Source organism: Trachurus japonicus, chromosome 15, assembly GCF_045865225.1.
Source record: "Trachurus japonicus isolate A0001 chromosome 15, Traja_1.0".
Taxonomy (NCBI): domain Eukaryota; kingdom Metazoa; phylum Chordata; class Actinopteri; order Carangiformes; family Carangidae; genus Trachurus; species Trachurus japonicus.
The window spans coordinates 17,619,279-17,639,401 of NC_140921.1; the positions used below are offsets into that span (position 1 = coordinate 17,619,279).

Genomic DNA, 20,123 nt, shown 5'->3' on the forward strand with positions numbered 1-20,123 from the left:
TCTCTTTCTCTCCACCTCTCTAATTACGGCGACCGAGTCGGCTCTGCCCTTACCCACAATCTGTGGAGGCATGAAATAAATACACGCTCTCCAACAATAAACAAGTGCCTTTTCAAACGACTGCACCTCCTCATGCTCACCCCCACTGCCGCCTCTATGGGCTTTCATGCCGCTTTTACTTTCATACTGGTTACAAGAGCATGTAGACGGATTCTGTATAGAAGATATTCTGCACAGCTTCTAGGACCTTTGATCATAGAGGTTGACTTAATTAGATCAGGCTTCAAAGGCCATCGTTGCCTTAACCTGAAGTTGGGCTCAAATTTGACTGTAAGGTAAAAAATGAAATAAAATAGGGTTAAAATGCTGAGTGTTAGCGATATACATTAACACACCCACTCAAATCTGATTTTTAATCATGTGAAAAGTAGCAAATTCCTAAAACCTATAAACCTTTAAGGAAATGCATCCTATTGTTTAACTGTTCAACATCAATAGTATCACACCAACAGAGTCAGAGGAATTAGATTTTTTTTTTTTTTTTTAAAAAGGTCAGTATCACAGCAGCAAAGGCCAAGACATTCAGATTTTCTGCTGAAACGTTGACGTCCTCAGCCAATGCCGAGATAAGCTATTTTTGTAAACTTTATGAGGATCTTATACACACATTTATAGAGGCTGACAAGTTTATACTCACTTTGATGGGTAAACTAAACTTCACATGTACAATCGGTGGAGTGTCCATTTAATTATGCACCATCCAGCAATCTTACACTTTGCAGGGACTTTACAAGCACTGGCAGATGATGGCATCAGGTTTCAGAATGTCATCTGTGGCATAACTGTTACTTTTCCCACACATCTACAGTAATGTTAAGTCATGTCTCCATCTCCCACTGGTCTGGGTGGTTACAGATTTCCTAATTCATCTCTCACGCTGGCCACACAAGTGTCTGCTTCTAGTGATGACAGGGTTACTATACCCCCACACACACCAAGGGAAAAGCCTCGCTTGCTTTGATTTACTTCAGGGTTTTGAGCATGAGGAATGATTTAGTCCAGTGTCTTGGTTCCTGAAGATCAAAAAAAAGATAAATGTACAGTGGGGTCAAGTTATTACATATGCTGGTTAAAGTTGGTGAAAACCTTTCAAGTGCAACACTGCCGCCTTGTGGAGGTCAGGAAAACTATACCACTGAAACACCACTAGAAGAAGGCTCTTCAGCACTAGCAGAATAACTGCATTCATTAGATATTTTTCACTCAGTTTGTCCCATTACACATGTAAAGACACAAATTAGGTGGGATAGGTGGTTCATTTATTAAATATAAAATACTCTTTTTTGCAGTGCGACAATACAAAATATTTTGGGGATTAACAGGATTGCAGTGCTCTGGTTATCAGTGTTTACATCAAAATTAAAAAGGTATTTTCTTTAATAAGTAGTTTGAGAGTGGGTAAAAAAAAAAAGGCTAAGATGACATTAGACATAGGGCTCTCTTTTGTCCAATTTGAAAGATCTGTAAAATGAAATTAAAATCCCATTGTAATATCCAACACTTTTTTAAATCTGTAGAAATAAAAATACATTGTGCAACCACAGTTTACAGCACCAGTCAAAAAAGAAACAAGTTAAATCCACCAGTGAAGACTGACGATTTGGTGTCCAATTCCTTTTTTTACAAGACAGAAAGTAATACAAGAAAAGCAGAAGTGCAGCATGTGACAGTATTTGCACCAAATGGTTTTTAATAATGTTTTTATCTAAAGGCAGAAATTAATAGAAGAATGGCCTTTTGTTTCACCTGCCATAATGTAAAAGACAAAAAAAGCACAGTAATTTAAATGCTGGATCCAAACCTTAAAGTATGTAGTAAAAAAAGAAAGAAAAAAAAACAAAGGTATAAATAAGACAATAAATACTCTCACTATGCTGTGCATAGTTTACTAGTGAATGTAGTGTGGACTTAATCCAGGTGTTGTAGCTCTAATTGTTGTCTAGTTGATGATACAGGCAGATGCCAAAAGGGTTTAATGTACTGTCTAGTGTTGAAACTCAGGAAAGAATTAGTTTGTTTTCAGTGCAGAGCCATCAGACGAGGCATTCTTTGGTTCACTGAAATACTGGAATGGAGGCCATAAGGTCAAAAACACTGCTTGTCAAAGTTCAAAAGGTCTGTGAGACGCAATTCACTGAGCATGATTTTCTGTAAGGCACTGTCCTATAGTATACTAGTTTATGCAATGTCGTCATAGACAACAGTGTACAAAAACAGACCACTTCTGCCAGAGCTGGTGGCAAGTGTGTGTCAGACAAGGAACTGAATATCAAGTCTGAACTTTGCTTTTGCACAGACATAAATCACCGTGATGTTTGCTGCTGTCTATTTTAATGCTGAGTTAAATTAATGAATCGATGAATGAGAATGAATGAGGGCTGTTTTTCTTTACCTTTCCAAGAGGCACAGAGACCAGAGCCTCAACTCACTTCCTAGTCCGCTAAACTGGAAGATGTGATGAACATAACACCTGACACTTTGTCAGAGATTTGTTTTTATGAATTCTCAGAGTCTGACTGAAACTATGATCTTCAGAAAAAAAGTATTGATTCTACTGGATTGCATGGCATCGAGGTCTAATGCTTCTCATGCAACCTCCAAGTATTGTTGTGCAGGACAATAGAGTCCTCTATAACTTGTCAGACAGACAACAGTCGGATGATAACTTAACAGACATCAAGTGTGTGTTCCATCTTTCAATAATAGGAAAGACTGTAAGTAAATCAAGCGAGATATACCTAATTTAACACGCCCAATTCATGCATTAATACATACAATCCTGCAATCCCTCAATTTCAGTTTGATCATCTTAACTAAGGCTACATAAAACATTATAAAGGCACCTCTCTGGGTTTCTGTAGCTCACTGGCTAAAACAAAAACCTCATCTGCATAGGGGAGGTACTGAAATGACAGATACGTCTCTTAGTGCGTCTTTGGTGGACAACGTGCTGATATTGACACAGAAGCAAGAAGTAGGAAACGAAGCTCCAGTATAAACCACAGACTGATGTGAGCAGTTGTGAACCATGGTTCAACTTAAACTGTTAAAAATCAAGTTCACAAACTGCAAAAAGTGATGATAAAGTTACTGTACTTAAAAAAAAATAGGGAGGAACACTGGTTTGTTTTTTCTAAAGGAGGACAGCCCTCAGGATAATCACTGAAGAACCTTGGCCTGAAAAATCCATACTGTCCTTTCATCACTTCTTTACATGACAGCGCCATTACCCCCCCCTCCCACCCCCCCACCCCCAGTAGTGGACCCAGGCAGTTTCACTTCCTCCCTCTGTTGTAGGCCTGTGAAGTTAGGTTGTATCTCTTTAAGCAGGAATAGGCCACTGTGTACCATGAAGGGCTACAAATATAGAGGTTTTCGTCGGAGACTATATCTGGTGCTCTTGTTGCTCCCCTCTGGTTAATGGTTTACTATTGAGCAACATCACCCAAGATAGTCTCTGGTTGAAACAAAAACCTTCATACTTCCAGTCCTCTTTGGAACATGTGTCACTATCCCAGCCTTAGAGCCTGTTTCCAGCACTCTGGTGGCCAGAGTCCTGGCTCTGATCCTTTGTCTATTCTGGTCCGTTCTGCCACAGTTAATATTCGTAACCCAGAGAACCCGGTCCAGTATGTACCGGCTCCTTTGGCTGAGTCTGTGTATTCCAAGCAGAGAGTAAACTGTGTTCAAGGCTGCCAGGGCTTCCTGTCCTTGCCTTTCTGATCAGGAATGTGTTTGTAGCGACATTTATCCCCAAAGTGGCAGCCAGTGGTTCTCCAAAAGTAACACTCGTCTCCATTCACCGGGCCACGTCGCCGAGGTCTGGGAAGAGAAGCGACATAAGTTGAGAAAGTACATTAAATATGAGAGAAATTATGTTATCCTCAATGTCAGTGACTCAGACTTTTTACTGTGAGGCTTAAGTGCTTCTTACCCAGCAGCTGCCCCTGCCTGCTGTGTGACAGGGAGACAGGTCTTAAGTGGAATGGGAAGGACCCTCTGAGTGCGGCGGTCAGGATAACGCACCACTAAACGTGTGTTCTCAATACAATAACCCTGTAAAAGGATGCATACAGGCAGCTGTAAGGCTATTACCATGTTTTTTTTTTAAAAACAGGCACAATATTGAGAGCAAAAAATACTCACATTTAGTTTCTCCATGGCACGTGCTGCCATATTTGCATTCTTGAAGTTGACAAAGGCACAGAATCTCTCATGCAGTACACGGATACTCTCTATCTCACCATACCTACAATGGAAAGCAAACAGCTTAACAGACTGGTCAATAACTACCTTGGTTAAATATTACACTTAATTGTTTCTGTCCATACAAGTAAAAACACCAATGTTTGCCAAGCCGCTATTAGGTTGTTGAATTCCTGATCTGACTTTAACTCATTAATATCAAATATATTGCTGGAATAGGGTCATACATTTTAAAAAGGTCCCGCAAGTGTTTCTCAGTCAGCTCAGTTGTCACATTTCCGACCCACAGAGATGGGCAAGGGCTTCTGGGAAAGAGAAAGACACAGAATATGACTAAAATGCAAAAAAAATAACCAAACCATTTTTCAAAAGACCACATATGGCAAGACAATCCATAAAGACAGATGCAAAAACTAAGATGAACTTTCATAAACAAATGGTAACCTACCCTGGTTGCACAGCTGATGGATCTTGGCTCCCAGCTAAAAAACAAGTAGAGGTTCATTAATAGCATATAAAAAAAAGGCCATATGAATACAGCGAATAGCCCACTCCACACATTACCGCCCCACCCCCCCCCTTTTTTTTTATTAAATACAGTATGTAATAGTGGTCTTACCCCTTGCAGCATCAGAACAAGCTGCCAGAACTGCCTGCACAGTTGAAAATTTTTCCAGAAGATGGACACTTTGTATTTCTTCAAACCCAAGCTCCTGAAGAAAGAATTAATAACCACAGAGTGTTTACATTCAGAGGTTACAATCATACGAGTAGAACCATTGCCACTTTGTAGATGTATTTACCATTAATTGCAGCACTTTACAGTTAAAGAGGTCAGTGACAGCCTCTTCACAGTCTTTGTCCAGTTTCAGCACCTGCTCCATAGCCTTCTCTGCCTCGCCGTACCGCTACACACAAAAAAACCCCACAAATTGAGCACAGGCTAATGTCTCCACTCTCCACAACCGCTTAAATGTGAAACTCTTCCCCAGACATTTCTTCGATTACATGCTATATCCCGAGACCACAGTAACCTGTACCCACCTTCATGCCCATGAGAGCACTGCCCTTGCGGAAGTGTCCTTTGGGCCAGTCTGGGGCTAACTGAATAGAGCGTTCAGCATCTGCCAGGGCCTGAGGGTACTGCTCCAAGCAGTAATAGCAATAGGACCGATTACCAAAGAACCTGCAGGACGTAAAATAAGAAATGCTAAAGGATTACATTGCAGGTAACTACCATGTAGGCTATTAAAAGTCATTTCTATTTAACAACTGACAACCACTGTTGATATTGATTATGATGATGATGACGAAAATGATGATATACCTGTTATCCTTTGGATCACATTTGATGGCTTCTGTAAACATAGTGACTGCTTGTGCATATTGGCCCTCTTGCACCAGCTTTATCCCTTTTTCTGCAAGAAAGTTAGAAAAATGTTTAAGTAATTCTCTGGTGAGCTGGTTATGTAAGCTGCTGTTCAGAAATCACCCCTTACCTGTCAGTGTTGCGCTTTTCTTCGTTACGGTGTCAGTTCCATTAGTCTGTAAATAAAAAAATAAAAAATAAAAATAATTTTCACCTGTTCGTATTCACAGCTCTGAAAGTGTTTTGAGCTTTAAATTGTACTATACTATATTGACAAATATGATTTTGATTTTGATTTTGCAGTAACAATAAGGTTTCACACCTGCACCTTGATTAGTATAACGTAGATCTACTTTTCTAGCCCTGATGTTAACACCAGTGACAGAGTCCTAAGCGTCATGCTATAGCTGAGATGCAGTAGGTTAACACCCCCCACATACCTTATGCTAGTAAAGAGAACATTTGTTGATATGCTAGTTTATCTTGTCCTTTACCCGAGCATTGCCATGCTAAAGAGATTCCTGAAACTTAAATCAAGTCTTAATCCTGATGTCCTCACAAAAAAATTGTCTAGACTGCACAAAAAGTGTACACACACACACAGAGGTAGGAAAAGAGAGAGACCGGCCATCATAGTCCAAAGTCCACTTTTCCACAGATCAGACTTTGGAGCTGCCGGAGGAACATAGTGTTGCCACAGTAAAAACAGTAGACACTTATTGGAGCTCCAGCTGTTGCTATACCTGCTCATCTCACATTATTCATGAGTATTCGTTCACCTCTCTCCTGGCCTCGTTCTCCTTGTTTTCTTTGGATTTGCGACTTGATCCTTTGGGTTTGATATGGCTAGCAGCATTAGCAAAGAAGGCACTGCTTACATCCCACTCAGGCTCCTGTGGGACACAGAAAGTCAGACACTGATGTTCAGTCATGTGACCTCCAGGCGTACAAAAATACAGGCTTTCATTTCAAACAAATAGCACACAAACTAATTCATTTATTTAATCCAGACCACTAAAAATGAAAGCAACAGAAGAGCCATACATGTATCATATTGCAGTACAGTTCCCCTACCTCCTCTGTGGATCTGGCTTGATTCTTCTGATGTCCTTTGATTCCTGAAGGAGCCACGACTGGAGTGGCAGCACTTTTATGTGAGGCGGATGATTTTGCCTCCTTTTTCTCCTCTTTTTGCACTCTCTGTTTCTCCTCCTCTGTACCGACTTCTGCTTCCGACTCGCTTTCATCGAGTTCAGACTCTGCACCTCCATCCTCGTCCTCATCATCCTGATGTGTCAAGAGCATAAAAATCATCCAGCTATTCACAGCAGAGGCCAATGTGTTTCCAGTAATGTGACCGCTACCTGTTCATTGCTCTCATTTTGCTTAACCTGCTCCTGCTTCTTTCGTTTTCGACGACGCTGAAACAGATGCAGTACTTTAAACAACACCAGTCATATGTAGTCTAATCGACCTTAAACTTATTAGAAAGTGCAACAAATAAGGATCCTAAAGGGGAGGACGTGTGTGCTCACCTTCCTCTTGGCTTTGCGTCGCTCGGCCTTCCGCCTGACCTTCTCCTCCTCACTCAAATCCTCCTCTCCATTTAATGCATCCTAAACAAACATTTAAACAGTTCAATCATTGTTCACATTGCACATTGTACCCTAACTCTTGCGATTCTGACATTGCCACTGTCACACTGACACTATTTGTTTACCTGTAACAAAGTGGCATCATCAATCGGGTCAGGGGTTGCAGCACCACAGTCCATCTGCTCCTCCTGCTGCTGGACTGGGGGACCTGTTTGGGAACAGGTCAAAGCATGTCATTGTCAGCTCTCTATAGCACTATCTTCTGCTGTCTTTCTGTAGGTCAGTGATTAAACAGTAATTATAAATAATGAATGCTGTTAATGTAGAAAGGTCAGTCAGATAGTAATGTGTAGCAAGCTAAGAACATTTTCTCTTTCATGAAATGGAGCTTTAACAACACATTTCCAATTAAATGTCTTTACACAGTGAAAGTGATTGATGCTGTAATGATGTGTAATATGAAATGGGCAGCATTATCATTTGATCTGATGACACACTTGTCTTCGGTCTACATGCAATGCAAATCTTAAAGCTGCCATCGGGCTGAATATAGGAGTATCCCTGATAAAGGAAAAGGTAAAAGGTACAAAATGTTTTGTTCATAAAGGTAGCTCAGAACTTCACATTAGTGCCGGTGGTGTCAGGAAGAGAAGTCCATAGTAGAAAGAAGAGGTTCCAGCGCACATAATGTGGTAACTTTAATGTGGACACTTTGATGAAGCCTGTGTGTGCAAAGCTTTTAACCAATACAATACATTAAAGTTACCACATTATGTGCAAGGAACTTCTTCTTTCTACTATGTTTTGTTCATATTTTGATATGTAGATGGCAAATGAACATGTTTCTCATTTACTTTGCAGTCAAACCAGAATGACCTTTTGATAAGAAAAAGCTAAGATTTAAATATGGAGGCAGGAAAGATGATGTAATGCTCTCTTATAATAACCTGGCAAGCTCAACATAAGACAAATATGCACACAGAGTAGAGGAGCACTCATTGAGATTGGTTCAAATTGTGTCTTTCTTTTTGGTTTTGAGAGGCGGAGAGATGTTTACTCTAACTTTTCCACTGCCACAAGCCTAACATGCAACAGCTTCGGGCACTGCAGTCTGAGAACGGCATATTTCTTCGTAGAAACCTGCTTGAAAAATAACTGAGAACAACCCAGTGCCCTGGATGTCAGATTGTCAGTGTGTGTGTGTTGTGTGTGCACTGGGGCGGCGTTGATGAGGTCAAACTAGAACCCTGTAGCTGATTTAGGAGTAACGGCAGCAGGCTAATGGCAAGACAAAAGGAAACATATCACTGGACCGTGCAGGAATCTATGCGGTGTCATGTTTCCATTTGTTCAGCAAAGATTTCCAGAGTAGTGACATATTCCAACTTGGTCTGTGACTCATGTTGTGATTTAGGAGGCACTGATGAGAGTGACTGTAACTCTCCTATTATGCAATGGTTTTTCACACTGTGGGAAAGGGAAGACATCCTCATTGTCTCTCTATCTATATTTCCTTGGGTGTTGAGAACAACGAAAGTTTGCCCAAATATCACATTTAGATCTCAGTCTAACTGGCTTTGGTAAAAAAAAATCTAACATTTTACCATCGAGGAGAGTTAAGTGTCCCTGCCCATACATATTTAGTGGGAGGAATTTCAGCAGTGTGTGTCCGGCTCACTACTCGGATGTCAAGAAACAGCCACAGCTCCATCCCATTAGCGCCATCAGGCTTTCTGCTAAATCTCTCCAAATAAATCCTAACAAATAAATGGTCCAAGATCAGTGGACAAGAGCAACAAAAGAGTCTCTGTTTCTCCCCTTCAAGAAGACTGCCTAAATTAGCATTGAGCTGAAAGGTGAGCTCTCTCCACAGGAATGCAAAAATAATAGTGTATCATCATGGACTGGAGCTTTAACCAGGAAATCAGTTTCACAGCTCTTTTTTTTTCTAACTCAATTCAGCTTTACAGTGAGAGAGAAAAATAGAGAACATAAGCTTATCATTTAATCAACCACCACAACTTCACATGTCAGTGGTTTTAAGTGATTTTTTAAGAACTGACAAGCAACACAAGTGTTTACATACCAACCAAAATGGTAACAAGCTCAGTAAATCATCAGTCATTCCCTAACAAAAGGACAAGGCTGCAGGGCACAACCGTTTAGGTAGGTATGGTCAAGTCATTTGTGAATTGACAGCTGTTAATGACAGTCTGACCACACTCTGCAACAGTAGCCTAATATTAATAAAATAATGTAAATATAGACTTTTTCAATTTTTAAGAAGCAGCAGATTAAAAATGCCATTCATAGATTAGACATATCACCATAAACTCATTTTTTCCTATAACAGGTTTTCTAGGATGCCCATTTATCTGTCTCTGGTGTGCTTTTGACGGTGCTGTATGAAATACCAGTAAACCAAACACACATGGAGAGCACAGAAAGAGAAGAACATGTGTGCACATGACTCTGCACATTAAAAAAATCACCCAACCTGATGCTCATGTAACTCCAAATGTACCACGTAGCGTGCTCTCCAGGCTACAAGGCTCTCGCCACCTATTTGATGCATTGTTACCACAAACATGAACCAGGAAAAGTCCCTACAATCCCCTTTAGTTTGGGCCTTTCCATTTGACATCTCCTGCAAAATAAGCCAGAATCGCCCTTGTAAGCTGTGTTATTACTCCTCCTGATGACTGCATGTGCGCGATATTACGACAACTTTATGGCACCAACTGCGCAAACTTGGAAGTGGTGCAAGCCAGGGTGTAACTGGCAAGAGGGGAACTTTCATTGTTTTACCAAGCACTGAGTTTGAACTTAACCACAAAGACAAATGCGAACTACTGTCACTAATTTACACTTTATTAGACTGGGTGTTACACATTAGTCACTGCTTGATTGTCTCACACGGGTTATTACCACTTAGGCGATCGATTAAAGTTGAGAATGAGTTTAGAAAGTTTTGAAAAGTGGGACGTTTCTTACCGCTCCCGAGTCCCAAGAGCCTACATATATCCCTGGTGAATTTCATGAGCGCAACCATCCAGCATTATCGTCCCAAGTATCCCATAAAAAAGATTTAAACAAATGTTTGGGTCGGTCTGGACACGTTTGTTACGATCGGGACAATCGCTATCGAATCTGCGGGAATCTTTGGTGGTTTAGTCCATGGTTTAGTCCACTTCCTGAGCGTCAGGCACCGACGCCGGGTCCACCCTGAACAGCGTCTTAAAGGCACAGGACACCTTTATCGATTATTGAATGGTAGTCATAGGGATTCAGGACAAAGGATGACGTGTATAAATGTAAATAGGTAGACCTTTAATTAATTATCAAGAATGCAAATAATTAGTATGATGGTTTGATGCTGAATTGCTAATCCCACTGAGATGTATTTTATTATTATTAGGCTTAGGCTACTACAGATACTAATGTTTTGTATTAATTCATACCAGATATGTGTAAGAAGTAGGCTAACATAGAACCATAACTTTGTGTGTAGGGATCATGGATCTAATACATCCATGATGGTAGGGATTGACAAAATGAAAAACCATGTAGCCTACTCAAGGTTCACCCACTGTTCCCTAGAGTGTCAGACAGATCTCATGTTAAAGGTTTTGGGGAAAAAAATATAATAAATGGACAGGGTTAAGAATGATGAAGCTCATTTTTAGATTCTGTTTGGTTTGTAAGTTCTTAATTGTCATTGTCAATCAAAGACTGTGTAGGTGGATGGAAAGATTAATACCCAGAGGAGACACTTTTGCATTTGCTTTTGATATTGACATGCATTGACATGTTAACAACAATCTGTGAAAAAATATTATACTGAGAGAATTTAATTTAGGAGAAAGTATAAGATCCATTAAGTAAATTTAAGTAAAAATAGTAATCTAACGTCATTTTATTTCTAACAATGAAGTGATGTTTCATGTTATGTGAAAACATGACGTGAATAGTCAACTGTCTAATGGATAATTAGGCCACTTTTACACATGAACATTTGACATGTCACAGTAGGGAAACACAAGTGAAAGCTCAATAATAAAATGAAGGGCTGGGTTCCATATAATAACCTCAGTGTCAACAACCAACCTGGTACTTGCTGGGACATTTAAATGCAGCAAAGCCAATGTTAATGTTATCAACAACTCCTGTGTTTCCTATTGTGACAAGTCATTATGTCTTTTATAAAAATAAAGAATTAGATTCTTGCCTGATATCCTAAATGCAGTAAGAGAACAGAGCATTAAACCATCAGTAAACAATATAGTTTAAAGAAAATGAAACACATTTGCTTGAATACATTTGAATTTATTCATAAAAAATTGTAAAAAGTTTTATTATCATTTCCATGATTATATCAACAGCTTAAGTTCACATCATAAAGTCAAATAACAGTTATTATAAAACTGCATTTGACAACACATATATGAATGTACCTTTCAAGATATATATTGCATTGGTTCCGTTTTCATTTGTTTTCTATTGGCTCAGTTCAGTAATAGATTGAAGTGGTGTCACACAAGGATTTTGTGTGCTAATACTGCACTAATGGTTAATATCAGTAGTGAGATCCAGAATTTCATCTCATGTCAGTTATTTTATTAAATCAAACATTAACCCATTTTTATACTACAAGGATGCACTAGCTACATAATAGGGTAGAGCGACAGCTGATCAAATGGGGAGATGGAGTGAGTGTAGAAATGTATTCCTCAAATGAGTCACATTCACATTTATCAGACAAAAGAGAGGCCGGATCTTGTTGAGCTGATGTCACAATGTTGACGTCTAGGGTTTCACTAGCGTTTCAGGTCAGCCATGACAGTGAGCGCTGCGTTCCATCCGGGTGAGCCCATCACACCCCCACCTACAGAAACATTAAACATAACAAATGTTCAAGAGAGGGAAATCAGGAACAGCTTATCCTCGTCAGCAGTGAGGATAAGATTTTCCAAAGGGTCAAAGGTTCATTTACTTTACTCTACTAACACCGCACAATATAACGTAAATGTTCCCACTTATAGGCTACTACACTAACAGGCAGTCACATTTGCAAATAAGTGCTAATCTGAGGGTTGAACATTAAAAGCAAACCTGGATGACAGCCACTGCCACACAGATACAGCCCTTTCACTGGTGACCGGTAGTCTGAGAGGAAGGGCAAGGGTCGTGCGAGGTAGAGCTGGTCCAGTGACATTGATCCATGGAAGATATTCTGTAAAGAGGACATCAAAATGTTTACTTTTTCTTTGCCTTTCCTGCTTTATAATGTCACTGTGAGAAAGAGAACCTGCCTCTTCCTGTGTGTTCATTGAGTCAGCATCGTTTTACGCAGCCGATGTGAACTTTGATTCTGACAGATGAGTTGTGATAAACCCGTCTGTAACCATTAACTGCTTATACAACACGTGTACCTGTGTGGAGATTTGAATGATAGAGCACTGCAGAGGACGCAAATTACTTCCTCATCCACTGGACAGTTGATTGTGTTAAGCAAATAGGCTATGCATCAACATTCAAATTGTTACGCAGTTCTACAATGTGTACAGTATGTTGTGTCTTACCCCTCCAGTGAGCCCAAAGATCCTCTCCAGGTCAGGTGGCGTCAGGATGTCCCTTCCCACAACCGACTTTTTAAACCCAGGCGCGTATTTCTCCACCCAGTCAAATGCTTGAGAGACACACAAACTGATGTTTTATCATTGCAAATGGGTTAAGAATACATTTAAAAAGCAGCATTCCCTTAAGCAGTGCTAATTCAATTTAGGGAAAATGCCTCCTAAATTTCACCAGTATACAAAAGGTTTCAGTTAAAGATAATCTTTAAGCACAACATGCTAGAACTTGTGAATCTGATGAATACACGTAGCAATGAGCACTTGGTGTAATTAGAAGTCCTGGATGCTTCTGTGTGTCTTACCAGTGTCTCCGAATGCCTCTCTGTCCTGGTCAGTCCACGCCCTGCCTTCTATGTGGTAGGGGGTGAATTGGGTGAACAGTGACACAACGTGGCAGCCAGGAGGAGCCAGAGTGGGATCCAACACGGATGGGATGGTCATCTCCAGCATAGGTCTACAGGAGCAGAGAGGCAGGATGGATTTAAGATGGTGGTGAGTGGAAACGTGGGTGAGTTATTGATTAAAATTTGGCATTGGAGAATATAAAATAAGACATAATTTTGATAATTAGTCTGAAAAGTTATGACGTGAAACTATTTGACATTGTCCGTGAATGTCATCCAGGTCATCTTATTAAGAAGCCTCTTGGATGAGGGGTGAAACGTCTCCAGTTGCTTTTTTTTTAACTAAAACTCCACAAGAACTATTTGACATTCAAGGTTGTGTACAAGACTAGTGCTGACATGTCACACGATCAGCGGTCTGCAAGCAATGTTTATTAGGCTAACTGATTTACATGGACTTCAAAAGTAACTTTGAAAATCTTATGGTCAGTAGACAGAAGTTTATTTGTTAAAGGCTAAGTGTTTTCTACCAGATAAGGATATGTGAATATTTTAGCCAAGTCTATTGCAGAGTTCTGTTTGCAAAAATATGTGGGGACAATAATAATAGGCATTACTTTTTACAGTCCTGCAAGGTTCATTTCTAATCTACCATGTTTTCTCTGTGGTATGGAATGTATTCATAGCTCTTTTGTGCATCTTTGGACATGAGGTATGATTTTCCACCTAGTATCTTTTGCGTGTACAGTATGGAGGCTTAGGCATGTATGAGGAATTAACAGCATATTACATGTGTTTACTGTAAGTGCTTAATTATAAAGGAGTGTGAAGATCTAGGTATGTACCCTACCTTGCTGAGGGACGTCCATTCATGGCCTCTTTGTATGCCGTCTCCAGGACCTCTACACTTTCACAGTTGAGATGGATGGAGCACTGGTGGTGTGGTCCAGGTTTATCATCTGGTGTGGGGCATGCCAGGAAGTTTGGTAGCTTGTCTACTGCCACTATAACAGGAACAGCAAAAGACAATAGTTTAAGTTCAGCATTTGCTTTAAGACCATGTATCACTACATACATTTGTATTTTGTTAAAGCAAAGTGTGTGCTTCAGTTTATTTAATATTCATATTCCATTTAGAGCAACTAATGCAATATATTGAGCTAAACTCTGCTCCATTCCTTCACCCTAGAGCTGTGACGGTTCAAATTATCTCTACAAAACAGTGTAGACTATCATTAAGTTTAGGAGGCAATGTACTGTAAAGGATCAGTTGAGAGTAAGCACTTCCTGTGTAATAAAGCCCTGCAATTCAGGCGCTACTGTAATTAACCAGTCAGGTTTACAAATGGCACCACACAGGAAGCTAAGGGGCTCTAAATATCTTAGTTGTGTGTGTGTTGTACACAACTTTCTAATACCCCAAACTTTGAAACATGTGCTGTTAATACCATAACATGCAGTACTCAATAGTGGAGGATTAAGAGCTCATCCCTCCAGATGCACTACATGTGTTTGTGCCTTATTGCCAAGTCTCCATTGACATTCTGACCCCTTTGCAGCTTTCAAAGGGTGTCATTAAAGATTTCAGCACCATACACACACAAACACAACAAACCAGTTGTCAGCAAATAACTGAAGGGTGGGAGGTTTCACCCAAACGTGTGAAACATTTGGCCAGAGATAAACAACACTTGTACAAGACTACAAGAGCCACATCTTTTATAGTGTGCTATTTTGATTTTACTGTGACACTTAACATTATCATGCTCAGAGGCAGGAATGGTAACATATTATTTTTAATTTAAAAGAACAGCAAATTAAATGCTTTGTTAGAACAAGGACAGGTTTACCATTGATCTTGGTGACAGGCGATGTGTAGTCTATCTGGTCTACAGCTTTGATGAACTCTGGAGGGAGGGCAGCCTACAATGAAAGCAGGAGGCCAGAGTAAACAATACTATCCGGTGCCATGGTTACATGCGCTGTTTATATTTCTCTGCTACCTGCGGCGTGAGGTTCTTGAAGGTGACATAAGGGGTTGCATTTGATAGAACAACTTTACTGTGGATCTCTGTGCCATCCTTTAGCACCACTCCCTTGGCAGCACCATCTGAACCAACCAGGACCTGTAGTACATCCTGCCTCAGATAAAGGGATGTGCATTAACACCAACATACACATTAGAATATAATTTCCATTCATTCACAACAAATTAATGTAATTAATCAAAACACAATACCTTCTCAGTGAAAATGTCTACACCATAGGACCGAGCAGCACTGGCGATAGCCTGAGACACACCTCCCATTCCTCCCTCCACATATCCCCAAGCTCCTTTCTCCTTCTCTAACTCTCCCATTACGTGGTGTAAGAGCACATACCTTCAAGCCAAGACCATAAAGTCAACATTTTTTACAGTTGCATAGAGTATTCTGAGTATTTGTGCACCACAGGGTGTCCTAAAACGTCTCACCCACTGCCAGGATTACTTGGGCTGGTCATGGCTCCTATCACAGCATCGGTAGCCAATGTGGCTCTCAGTGGCTCGGACTCAAACCAGCGATTGAGAATCTATGACACAAAAAAAAGAGCAAGTAATGATGCAGGAAATAGAAAATGGTATTAAAGTGACACGCTTTGTGTGTGTTAACTTTAACAGACCTTCATTATTGGTGCAGTAACAATCTCATAAAAGTCTGGAATGTTTCTGCCCAGTTTCAGACCTTTAAATTCAGAAACATGACATATTCAACTGTGATTGTTGCAATTTTAGAATAGTAAATTATTTATTTAGACATAAGCTGATTTCCTTAGCATGAATCTGCCAACTGACCACATTTGATAATAGGCACCAGAGTTTTAGCTGCACCCAGCCTCTTCCTCAGTGATCCAGTAGTGACGCCTGGAATGTCAACAGGAGGAGCATCAAGGAGAGGGTGAATAGCTCCTGCTAGCTTCTCAAGGTACGCAACAAAATCTGGAAAAGCCTACATGTCAGAGAATGGATGAAGAGAAGGGTGAGACTTGGAGGTGGGGAATAACATGTATTTACATTGGTGGGGAATTAAAGATCCACAGAGGGTGCAGAACTTTTTCAGTTCATATTTCTGTGTTAAGTATTAAAACGTGTGCTCTGCTCGGATGTAAAATGCACTACAATTATGTGTTGTGGTTTTCATAATGTTTGAATCACCTTAGCATCCTTCTGTGAAAACTTGCCGATCTCTCTCAGGTTCATGGCCAGATCTGCACCCAGCATGAGAGACCGTGGTGGATTACCTTTCACCCCCTCCTCCAACATGGGGGTGAAAGCATGGGGGTCTCTCATGTACACCTTCAACCCATGTTTCTGAGTACAAATACACAAATTAAAATAAAACAGACCCATCACTTTAAACCAGTGAACACATGAACACATTTGCGCAACTTTATAATGCATTTTTTAAAAATGATTTTACCTTGAGCTCTAGGTCTGCAGAAATGTGGGGTCGTAACAAACTGAGCAAATAGGAGCACCTGGAGAAGTGGAAACCTGCGGACAACAGCATTGTTATTCTTATGGAATAAAACCTGATGTTATGAACAACTGTGAACTATGAAGCTACAATCATAGAACATTTTAAATGACTAAACAGTGTATTAACCACAAAGATTTGCTGGACATGTTTGTGGAAAAGCAAAACTATTCTTTCATTAGGGTCAGTATAACCAAATATTTAAAGTAAAAATTAAAATAAAATAATAGTATACGGTAATTGGAAAAAGTGTATTTGTTATATGTCAATGTAGCCTATTTTCTGTTTTAATTTGGGGTGAATAGGACTCCTATGACCCCAAGGCCGAGGTCATCCTACCAGGGAAGATTTCCTCTGAAACAGCTGCTCCTCCCAGTACATGTCTGCGCTCCAGCACTGCTGTCTTCAATCCTCCCTTTTGTAGATAGGCAGCCTACACTCACGCACACGCACGCACACACACACACACACACACACACACACACACACACACACACACAGTCACAGTCACACATCACCTTTGTCCTGCTGCTGATCCATATAATGTATTATGGCATACTGTAGGTGTTGGGAAACAATTATGAACTCACTGCCACCAGTCCATTGTGTCCTGCAATGAAATATAAAATATACCACATAAGTTTTCTTTAAAATAAGCTCATGGAAATTATTATAAATTCCCAAATTCAACATTTTCCCGAGTTGGTTCAAATGTGAGTTCCAACAACAGTTTCTGTGCAAGCTATTGCACTTTTTATAATCAAGTTGAATGAGTTGAGGATGGGTTCAAAGTCACTCTGATCAAACTGTGATCCTACAGACCAAAACTTCTCCAAGACGGATTAAGAAGTTTTGGGTAGATAACAAAGAAACTGTTAAGCTACTATACTGTACGTTTGCAAACTTAGTTCAACCGTTGTATTAATATTGCAAAAAATGTGGCGGAGCATGTGACGGAGCTGCTGTGTTTTCTGCACTTTCTCCTCCAGCAGTGCACAGATCTCACCTCCTCCGATGACCAGCGCGTCATACTGGGATCTTAAAGCGGCGTGACTGGACCTGGATCGGGTCACTGTCCCCACAACAGTCACAGCCTTTCGCCCTCGATCAGTCCACACCGCTGCAGCCATGGTGAGTGGAGTTCGAGGCAGAGTCCCACATCAGTCCCTCCCACTTCCCAACTACAGCTGCGTAAAGTAGATCCGGGTTTCCCGTTGGTTGGACCTGCAGCAAAGCCTCTCCCTCCTGTATTGTAAAATAACATTTCTACCCGCCTAATAATGTTATTTCTTTCTGATTCTACAAGTTATGTCCATCCATCAAAGGGACCCTCTATACCCATCGAATAACTATGACTATCTATCTATCTATCTATCTATCTATCTATCTATCTATCTATCTATCTATCTATCTATCTATCTATCTATCTATCTATCTATCTATCTATCTATCTATCTATCTATCTATCTATCTATCTATCTATCTATCTATCTATCTATCGACACGAATAACGTGTTGAATACTGTGAAAAAACATACAAATGATCAAACACTTCTCTTATTTTGGCCTTACTCTGCTTGTAGTTACACTTTTGTCCATTAGGTGGCAGAGTTGTTCCATTAGTTTGCCCTTCTCTGCAAACTGTTCCAACTCAACTTAAATTGACATTATTTGTTAGGATTCATAATGTGTAGTCTGAAATATTTTGATCACACTGGTGATAGCTGAGCAGCTAAGACATGAATGACTGTAATACCTAAATCGTTTTATTTATTTCTAACTTAATCAACTTTATTTTCCAGACTCTGTGCGGATTTGTGGGCTAAATGTGTGAGTTACAGTAAATATAAAAACAAAACGCACATATGAAGAAAATGAATATTCAAAAAGTGCAGTGGAAGACGTCTTCTCTCAGCTGGTTATGGGTTGGACACATCTCAAAGTAAGGGCCAAGCTTAAGAGTTTTAAGATGAGCTCTTAACATAGAATGGTTTCTTAGTGCTGCTGTTGAAGATGTCATATTGCCCTAGTGGTTCACTTACTATGCATTAATAAGATAAGAGGCCATAGATAATGCTGTGGACTCAAGCAGCAGTCCAGGGAATAGACAGAACAGTAGTGGTCTGCTTGGATCCAGGGAAGGAAGGGTGTAGACTGACACAAAAACAACCAAACACAGCAGAACATAAGCAGGTTATCTTCTCATCTTGTCATATAATGTAGATTTTTGACTATGTTTTGCTTAGACAGTGTAAAATAATTCCTAAGGCCTGTATAGATTGTGCACTCTCTTGGTGGAGGGAATGAAATGAGGTGTTACAGTGATCTAGAGTTTCCCGCTAGACCTAACATGCCTCTCCCTTGGTGTATTAGAGTAGCATTAGTTTCAGGGAAGAGAAATGATCCTGATACGCTGCCTGCTTGGTTTTCCTTTAAGGAACGTCTGCAGACAACAGCCAATCAACCATAACTAGATCAGAAGCAGGAGATTTTGTTCTTGTAAGCAGAAATTAACACTTCATTCCCCTTTGTCGGCAGAAATTCAACACTGCAGCCCTTGAAGGCTCTCCCAGGCAATAAAGGGGAAAATTCAATTATGTTATAACAGCGCCGCACCAAAACACAATTACCTCATTTTCTGGAAAAAAAAAAATGTGATCCTTGCCTCCGGCAGAGAGGTTCACTGGACATGTTGCGCCTCTCAGCATTTATAATTATTAAATCATAAACTACTGTCTCACAACTGACCAGAGAGGGTAGTGGACATTTGAACTGAAGACACATTTAGCCTTTTTTCATGATGATTAAAAATACACTGTTAAGATGTCTCATGGAGAAGTTGGGAGGACACTGCACAGAAATACAACTTATTTCTTAAATATTTTTGATTTTAATTAAAATCATAACTCACACATTCATTATTTTGAAAATAATTGTAGCTATGCGGTTGCCCTATGTGGTTGCAGCCAGATCATGATATTTCATTGTGATACCATCACTCAGACATGCAACATGATTAGTAGCCTACTGTTGTTATGTTTATCAGTAGCCTATCTTTAAATTATCAATCTGGTTTCAACTGATGTGACCTAATAGCTTGTCAGGATTTTAAAATTTTGTTTCACTAGAAATGACACATTTAATTTTTCAGTTAGTGGAGCTTACAAATCCTCGGGAAATTAAGAAATGATTTTATAGTTAATAAGATGGATAGTGGTAGGCTACTATTAGGCTAATGTAAGACAGCAACTGCAGCATTTACTTTGTTTCATGTAGCCTACTTACTTGAGCGTATGTGTGTGTGTGTGTGTGTGTGTGTGTGTGTGTGTGTGTGTGTGTGTGTGTATTAACTAACTAATGAAGACACTGCCATCTGTCAAGTTGGCCAGGAATGAAGA

General features: G+C 40.0%; 2 protein-coding genes across 2 annotated transcripts; both read right to left on the reverse strand.

The window, feature by feature from the left end:
* Positions 1-1,302: 1,302 nt before the first annotated feature.
* Positions 1,303-10,382, reverse strand: LOC146973487 (uncharacterized). The gene is made up of 16 exons (XM_085800081.1): positions 10,225-10,382; positions 7,356-7,438; positions 7,171-7,251; positions 7,000-7,056; positions 6,710-6,922; positions 6,415-6,528; positions 5,766-5,811; positions 5,594-5,684; positions 5,311-5,452; positions 5,070-5,174; positions 4,886-4,979; positions 4,715-4,748; positions 4,494-4,571; positions 4,207-4,309; positions 3,995-4,116; positions 1,303-3,882 (listed from the first exon to the last, which is right to left on the reverse strand). The coding sequence occupies exons 1-16, from the start codon at positions 10,280-10,282 to the stop codon at positions 3,747-3,749; spliced, it is 1,557 nt and encodes a 518-aa protein (XP_085656207.1). The 5' UTR covers positions 10,283-10,382; the 3' UTR covers positions 1,303-3,746.
* A 1,132-nt stretch (positions 10,383-11,514) lies between these two features.
* On the reverse strand, positions 11,515-17,862 carry pyroxd2 (pyridine nucleotide-disulphide oxidoreductase domain 2). Its single transcript, XM_085800083.1, has 16 exons — positions 17,732-17,862; positions 17,316-17,335; positions 17,065-17,158; positions 16,669-16,742; positions 16,404-16,559; positions 16,044-16,197; positions 15,872-15,933; positions 15,684-15,781; positions 15,450-15,591; positions 15,214-15,348; positions 15,061-15,133; positions 14,061-14,214; positions 13,169-13,320; positions 12,813-12,919; positions 12,343-12,463; positions 11,515-12,115 (listed from the first exon to the last, which is right to left on the reverse strand). The coding sequence occupies exons 1-16, from the start codon at positions 17,853-17,855 to the stop codon at positions 12,048-12,050; spliced, it is 1,734 nt and encodes a 577-aa protein (XP_085656209.1). The 5' UTR covers positions 17,856-17,862; the 3' UTR covers positions 11,515-12,047.
* Between the last annotated feature and the right edge of the window lie 2,261 nt (positions 17,863-20,123).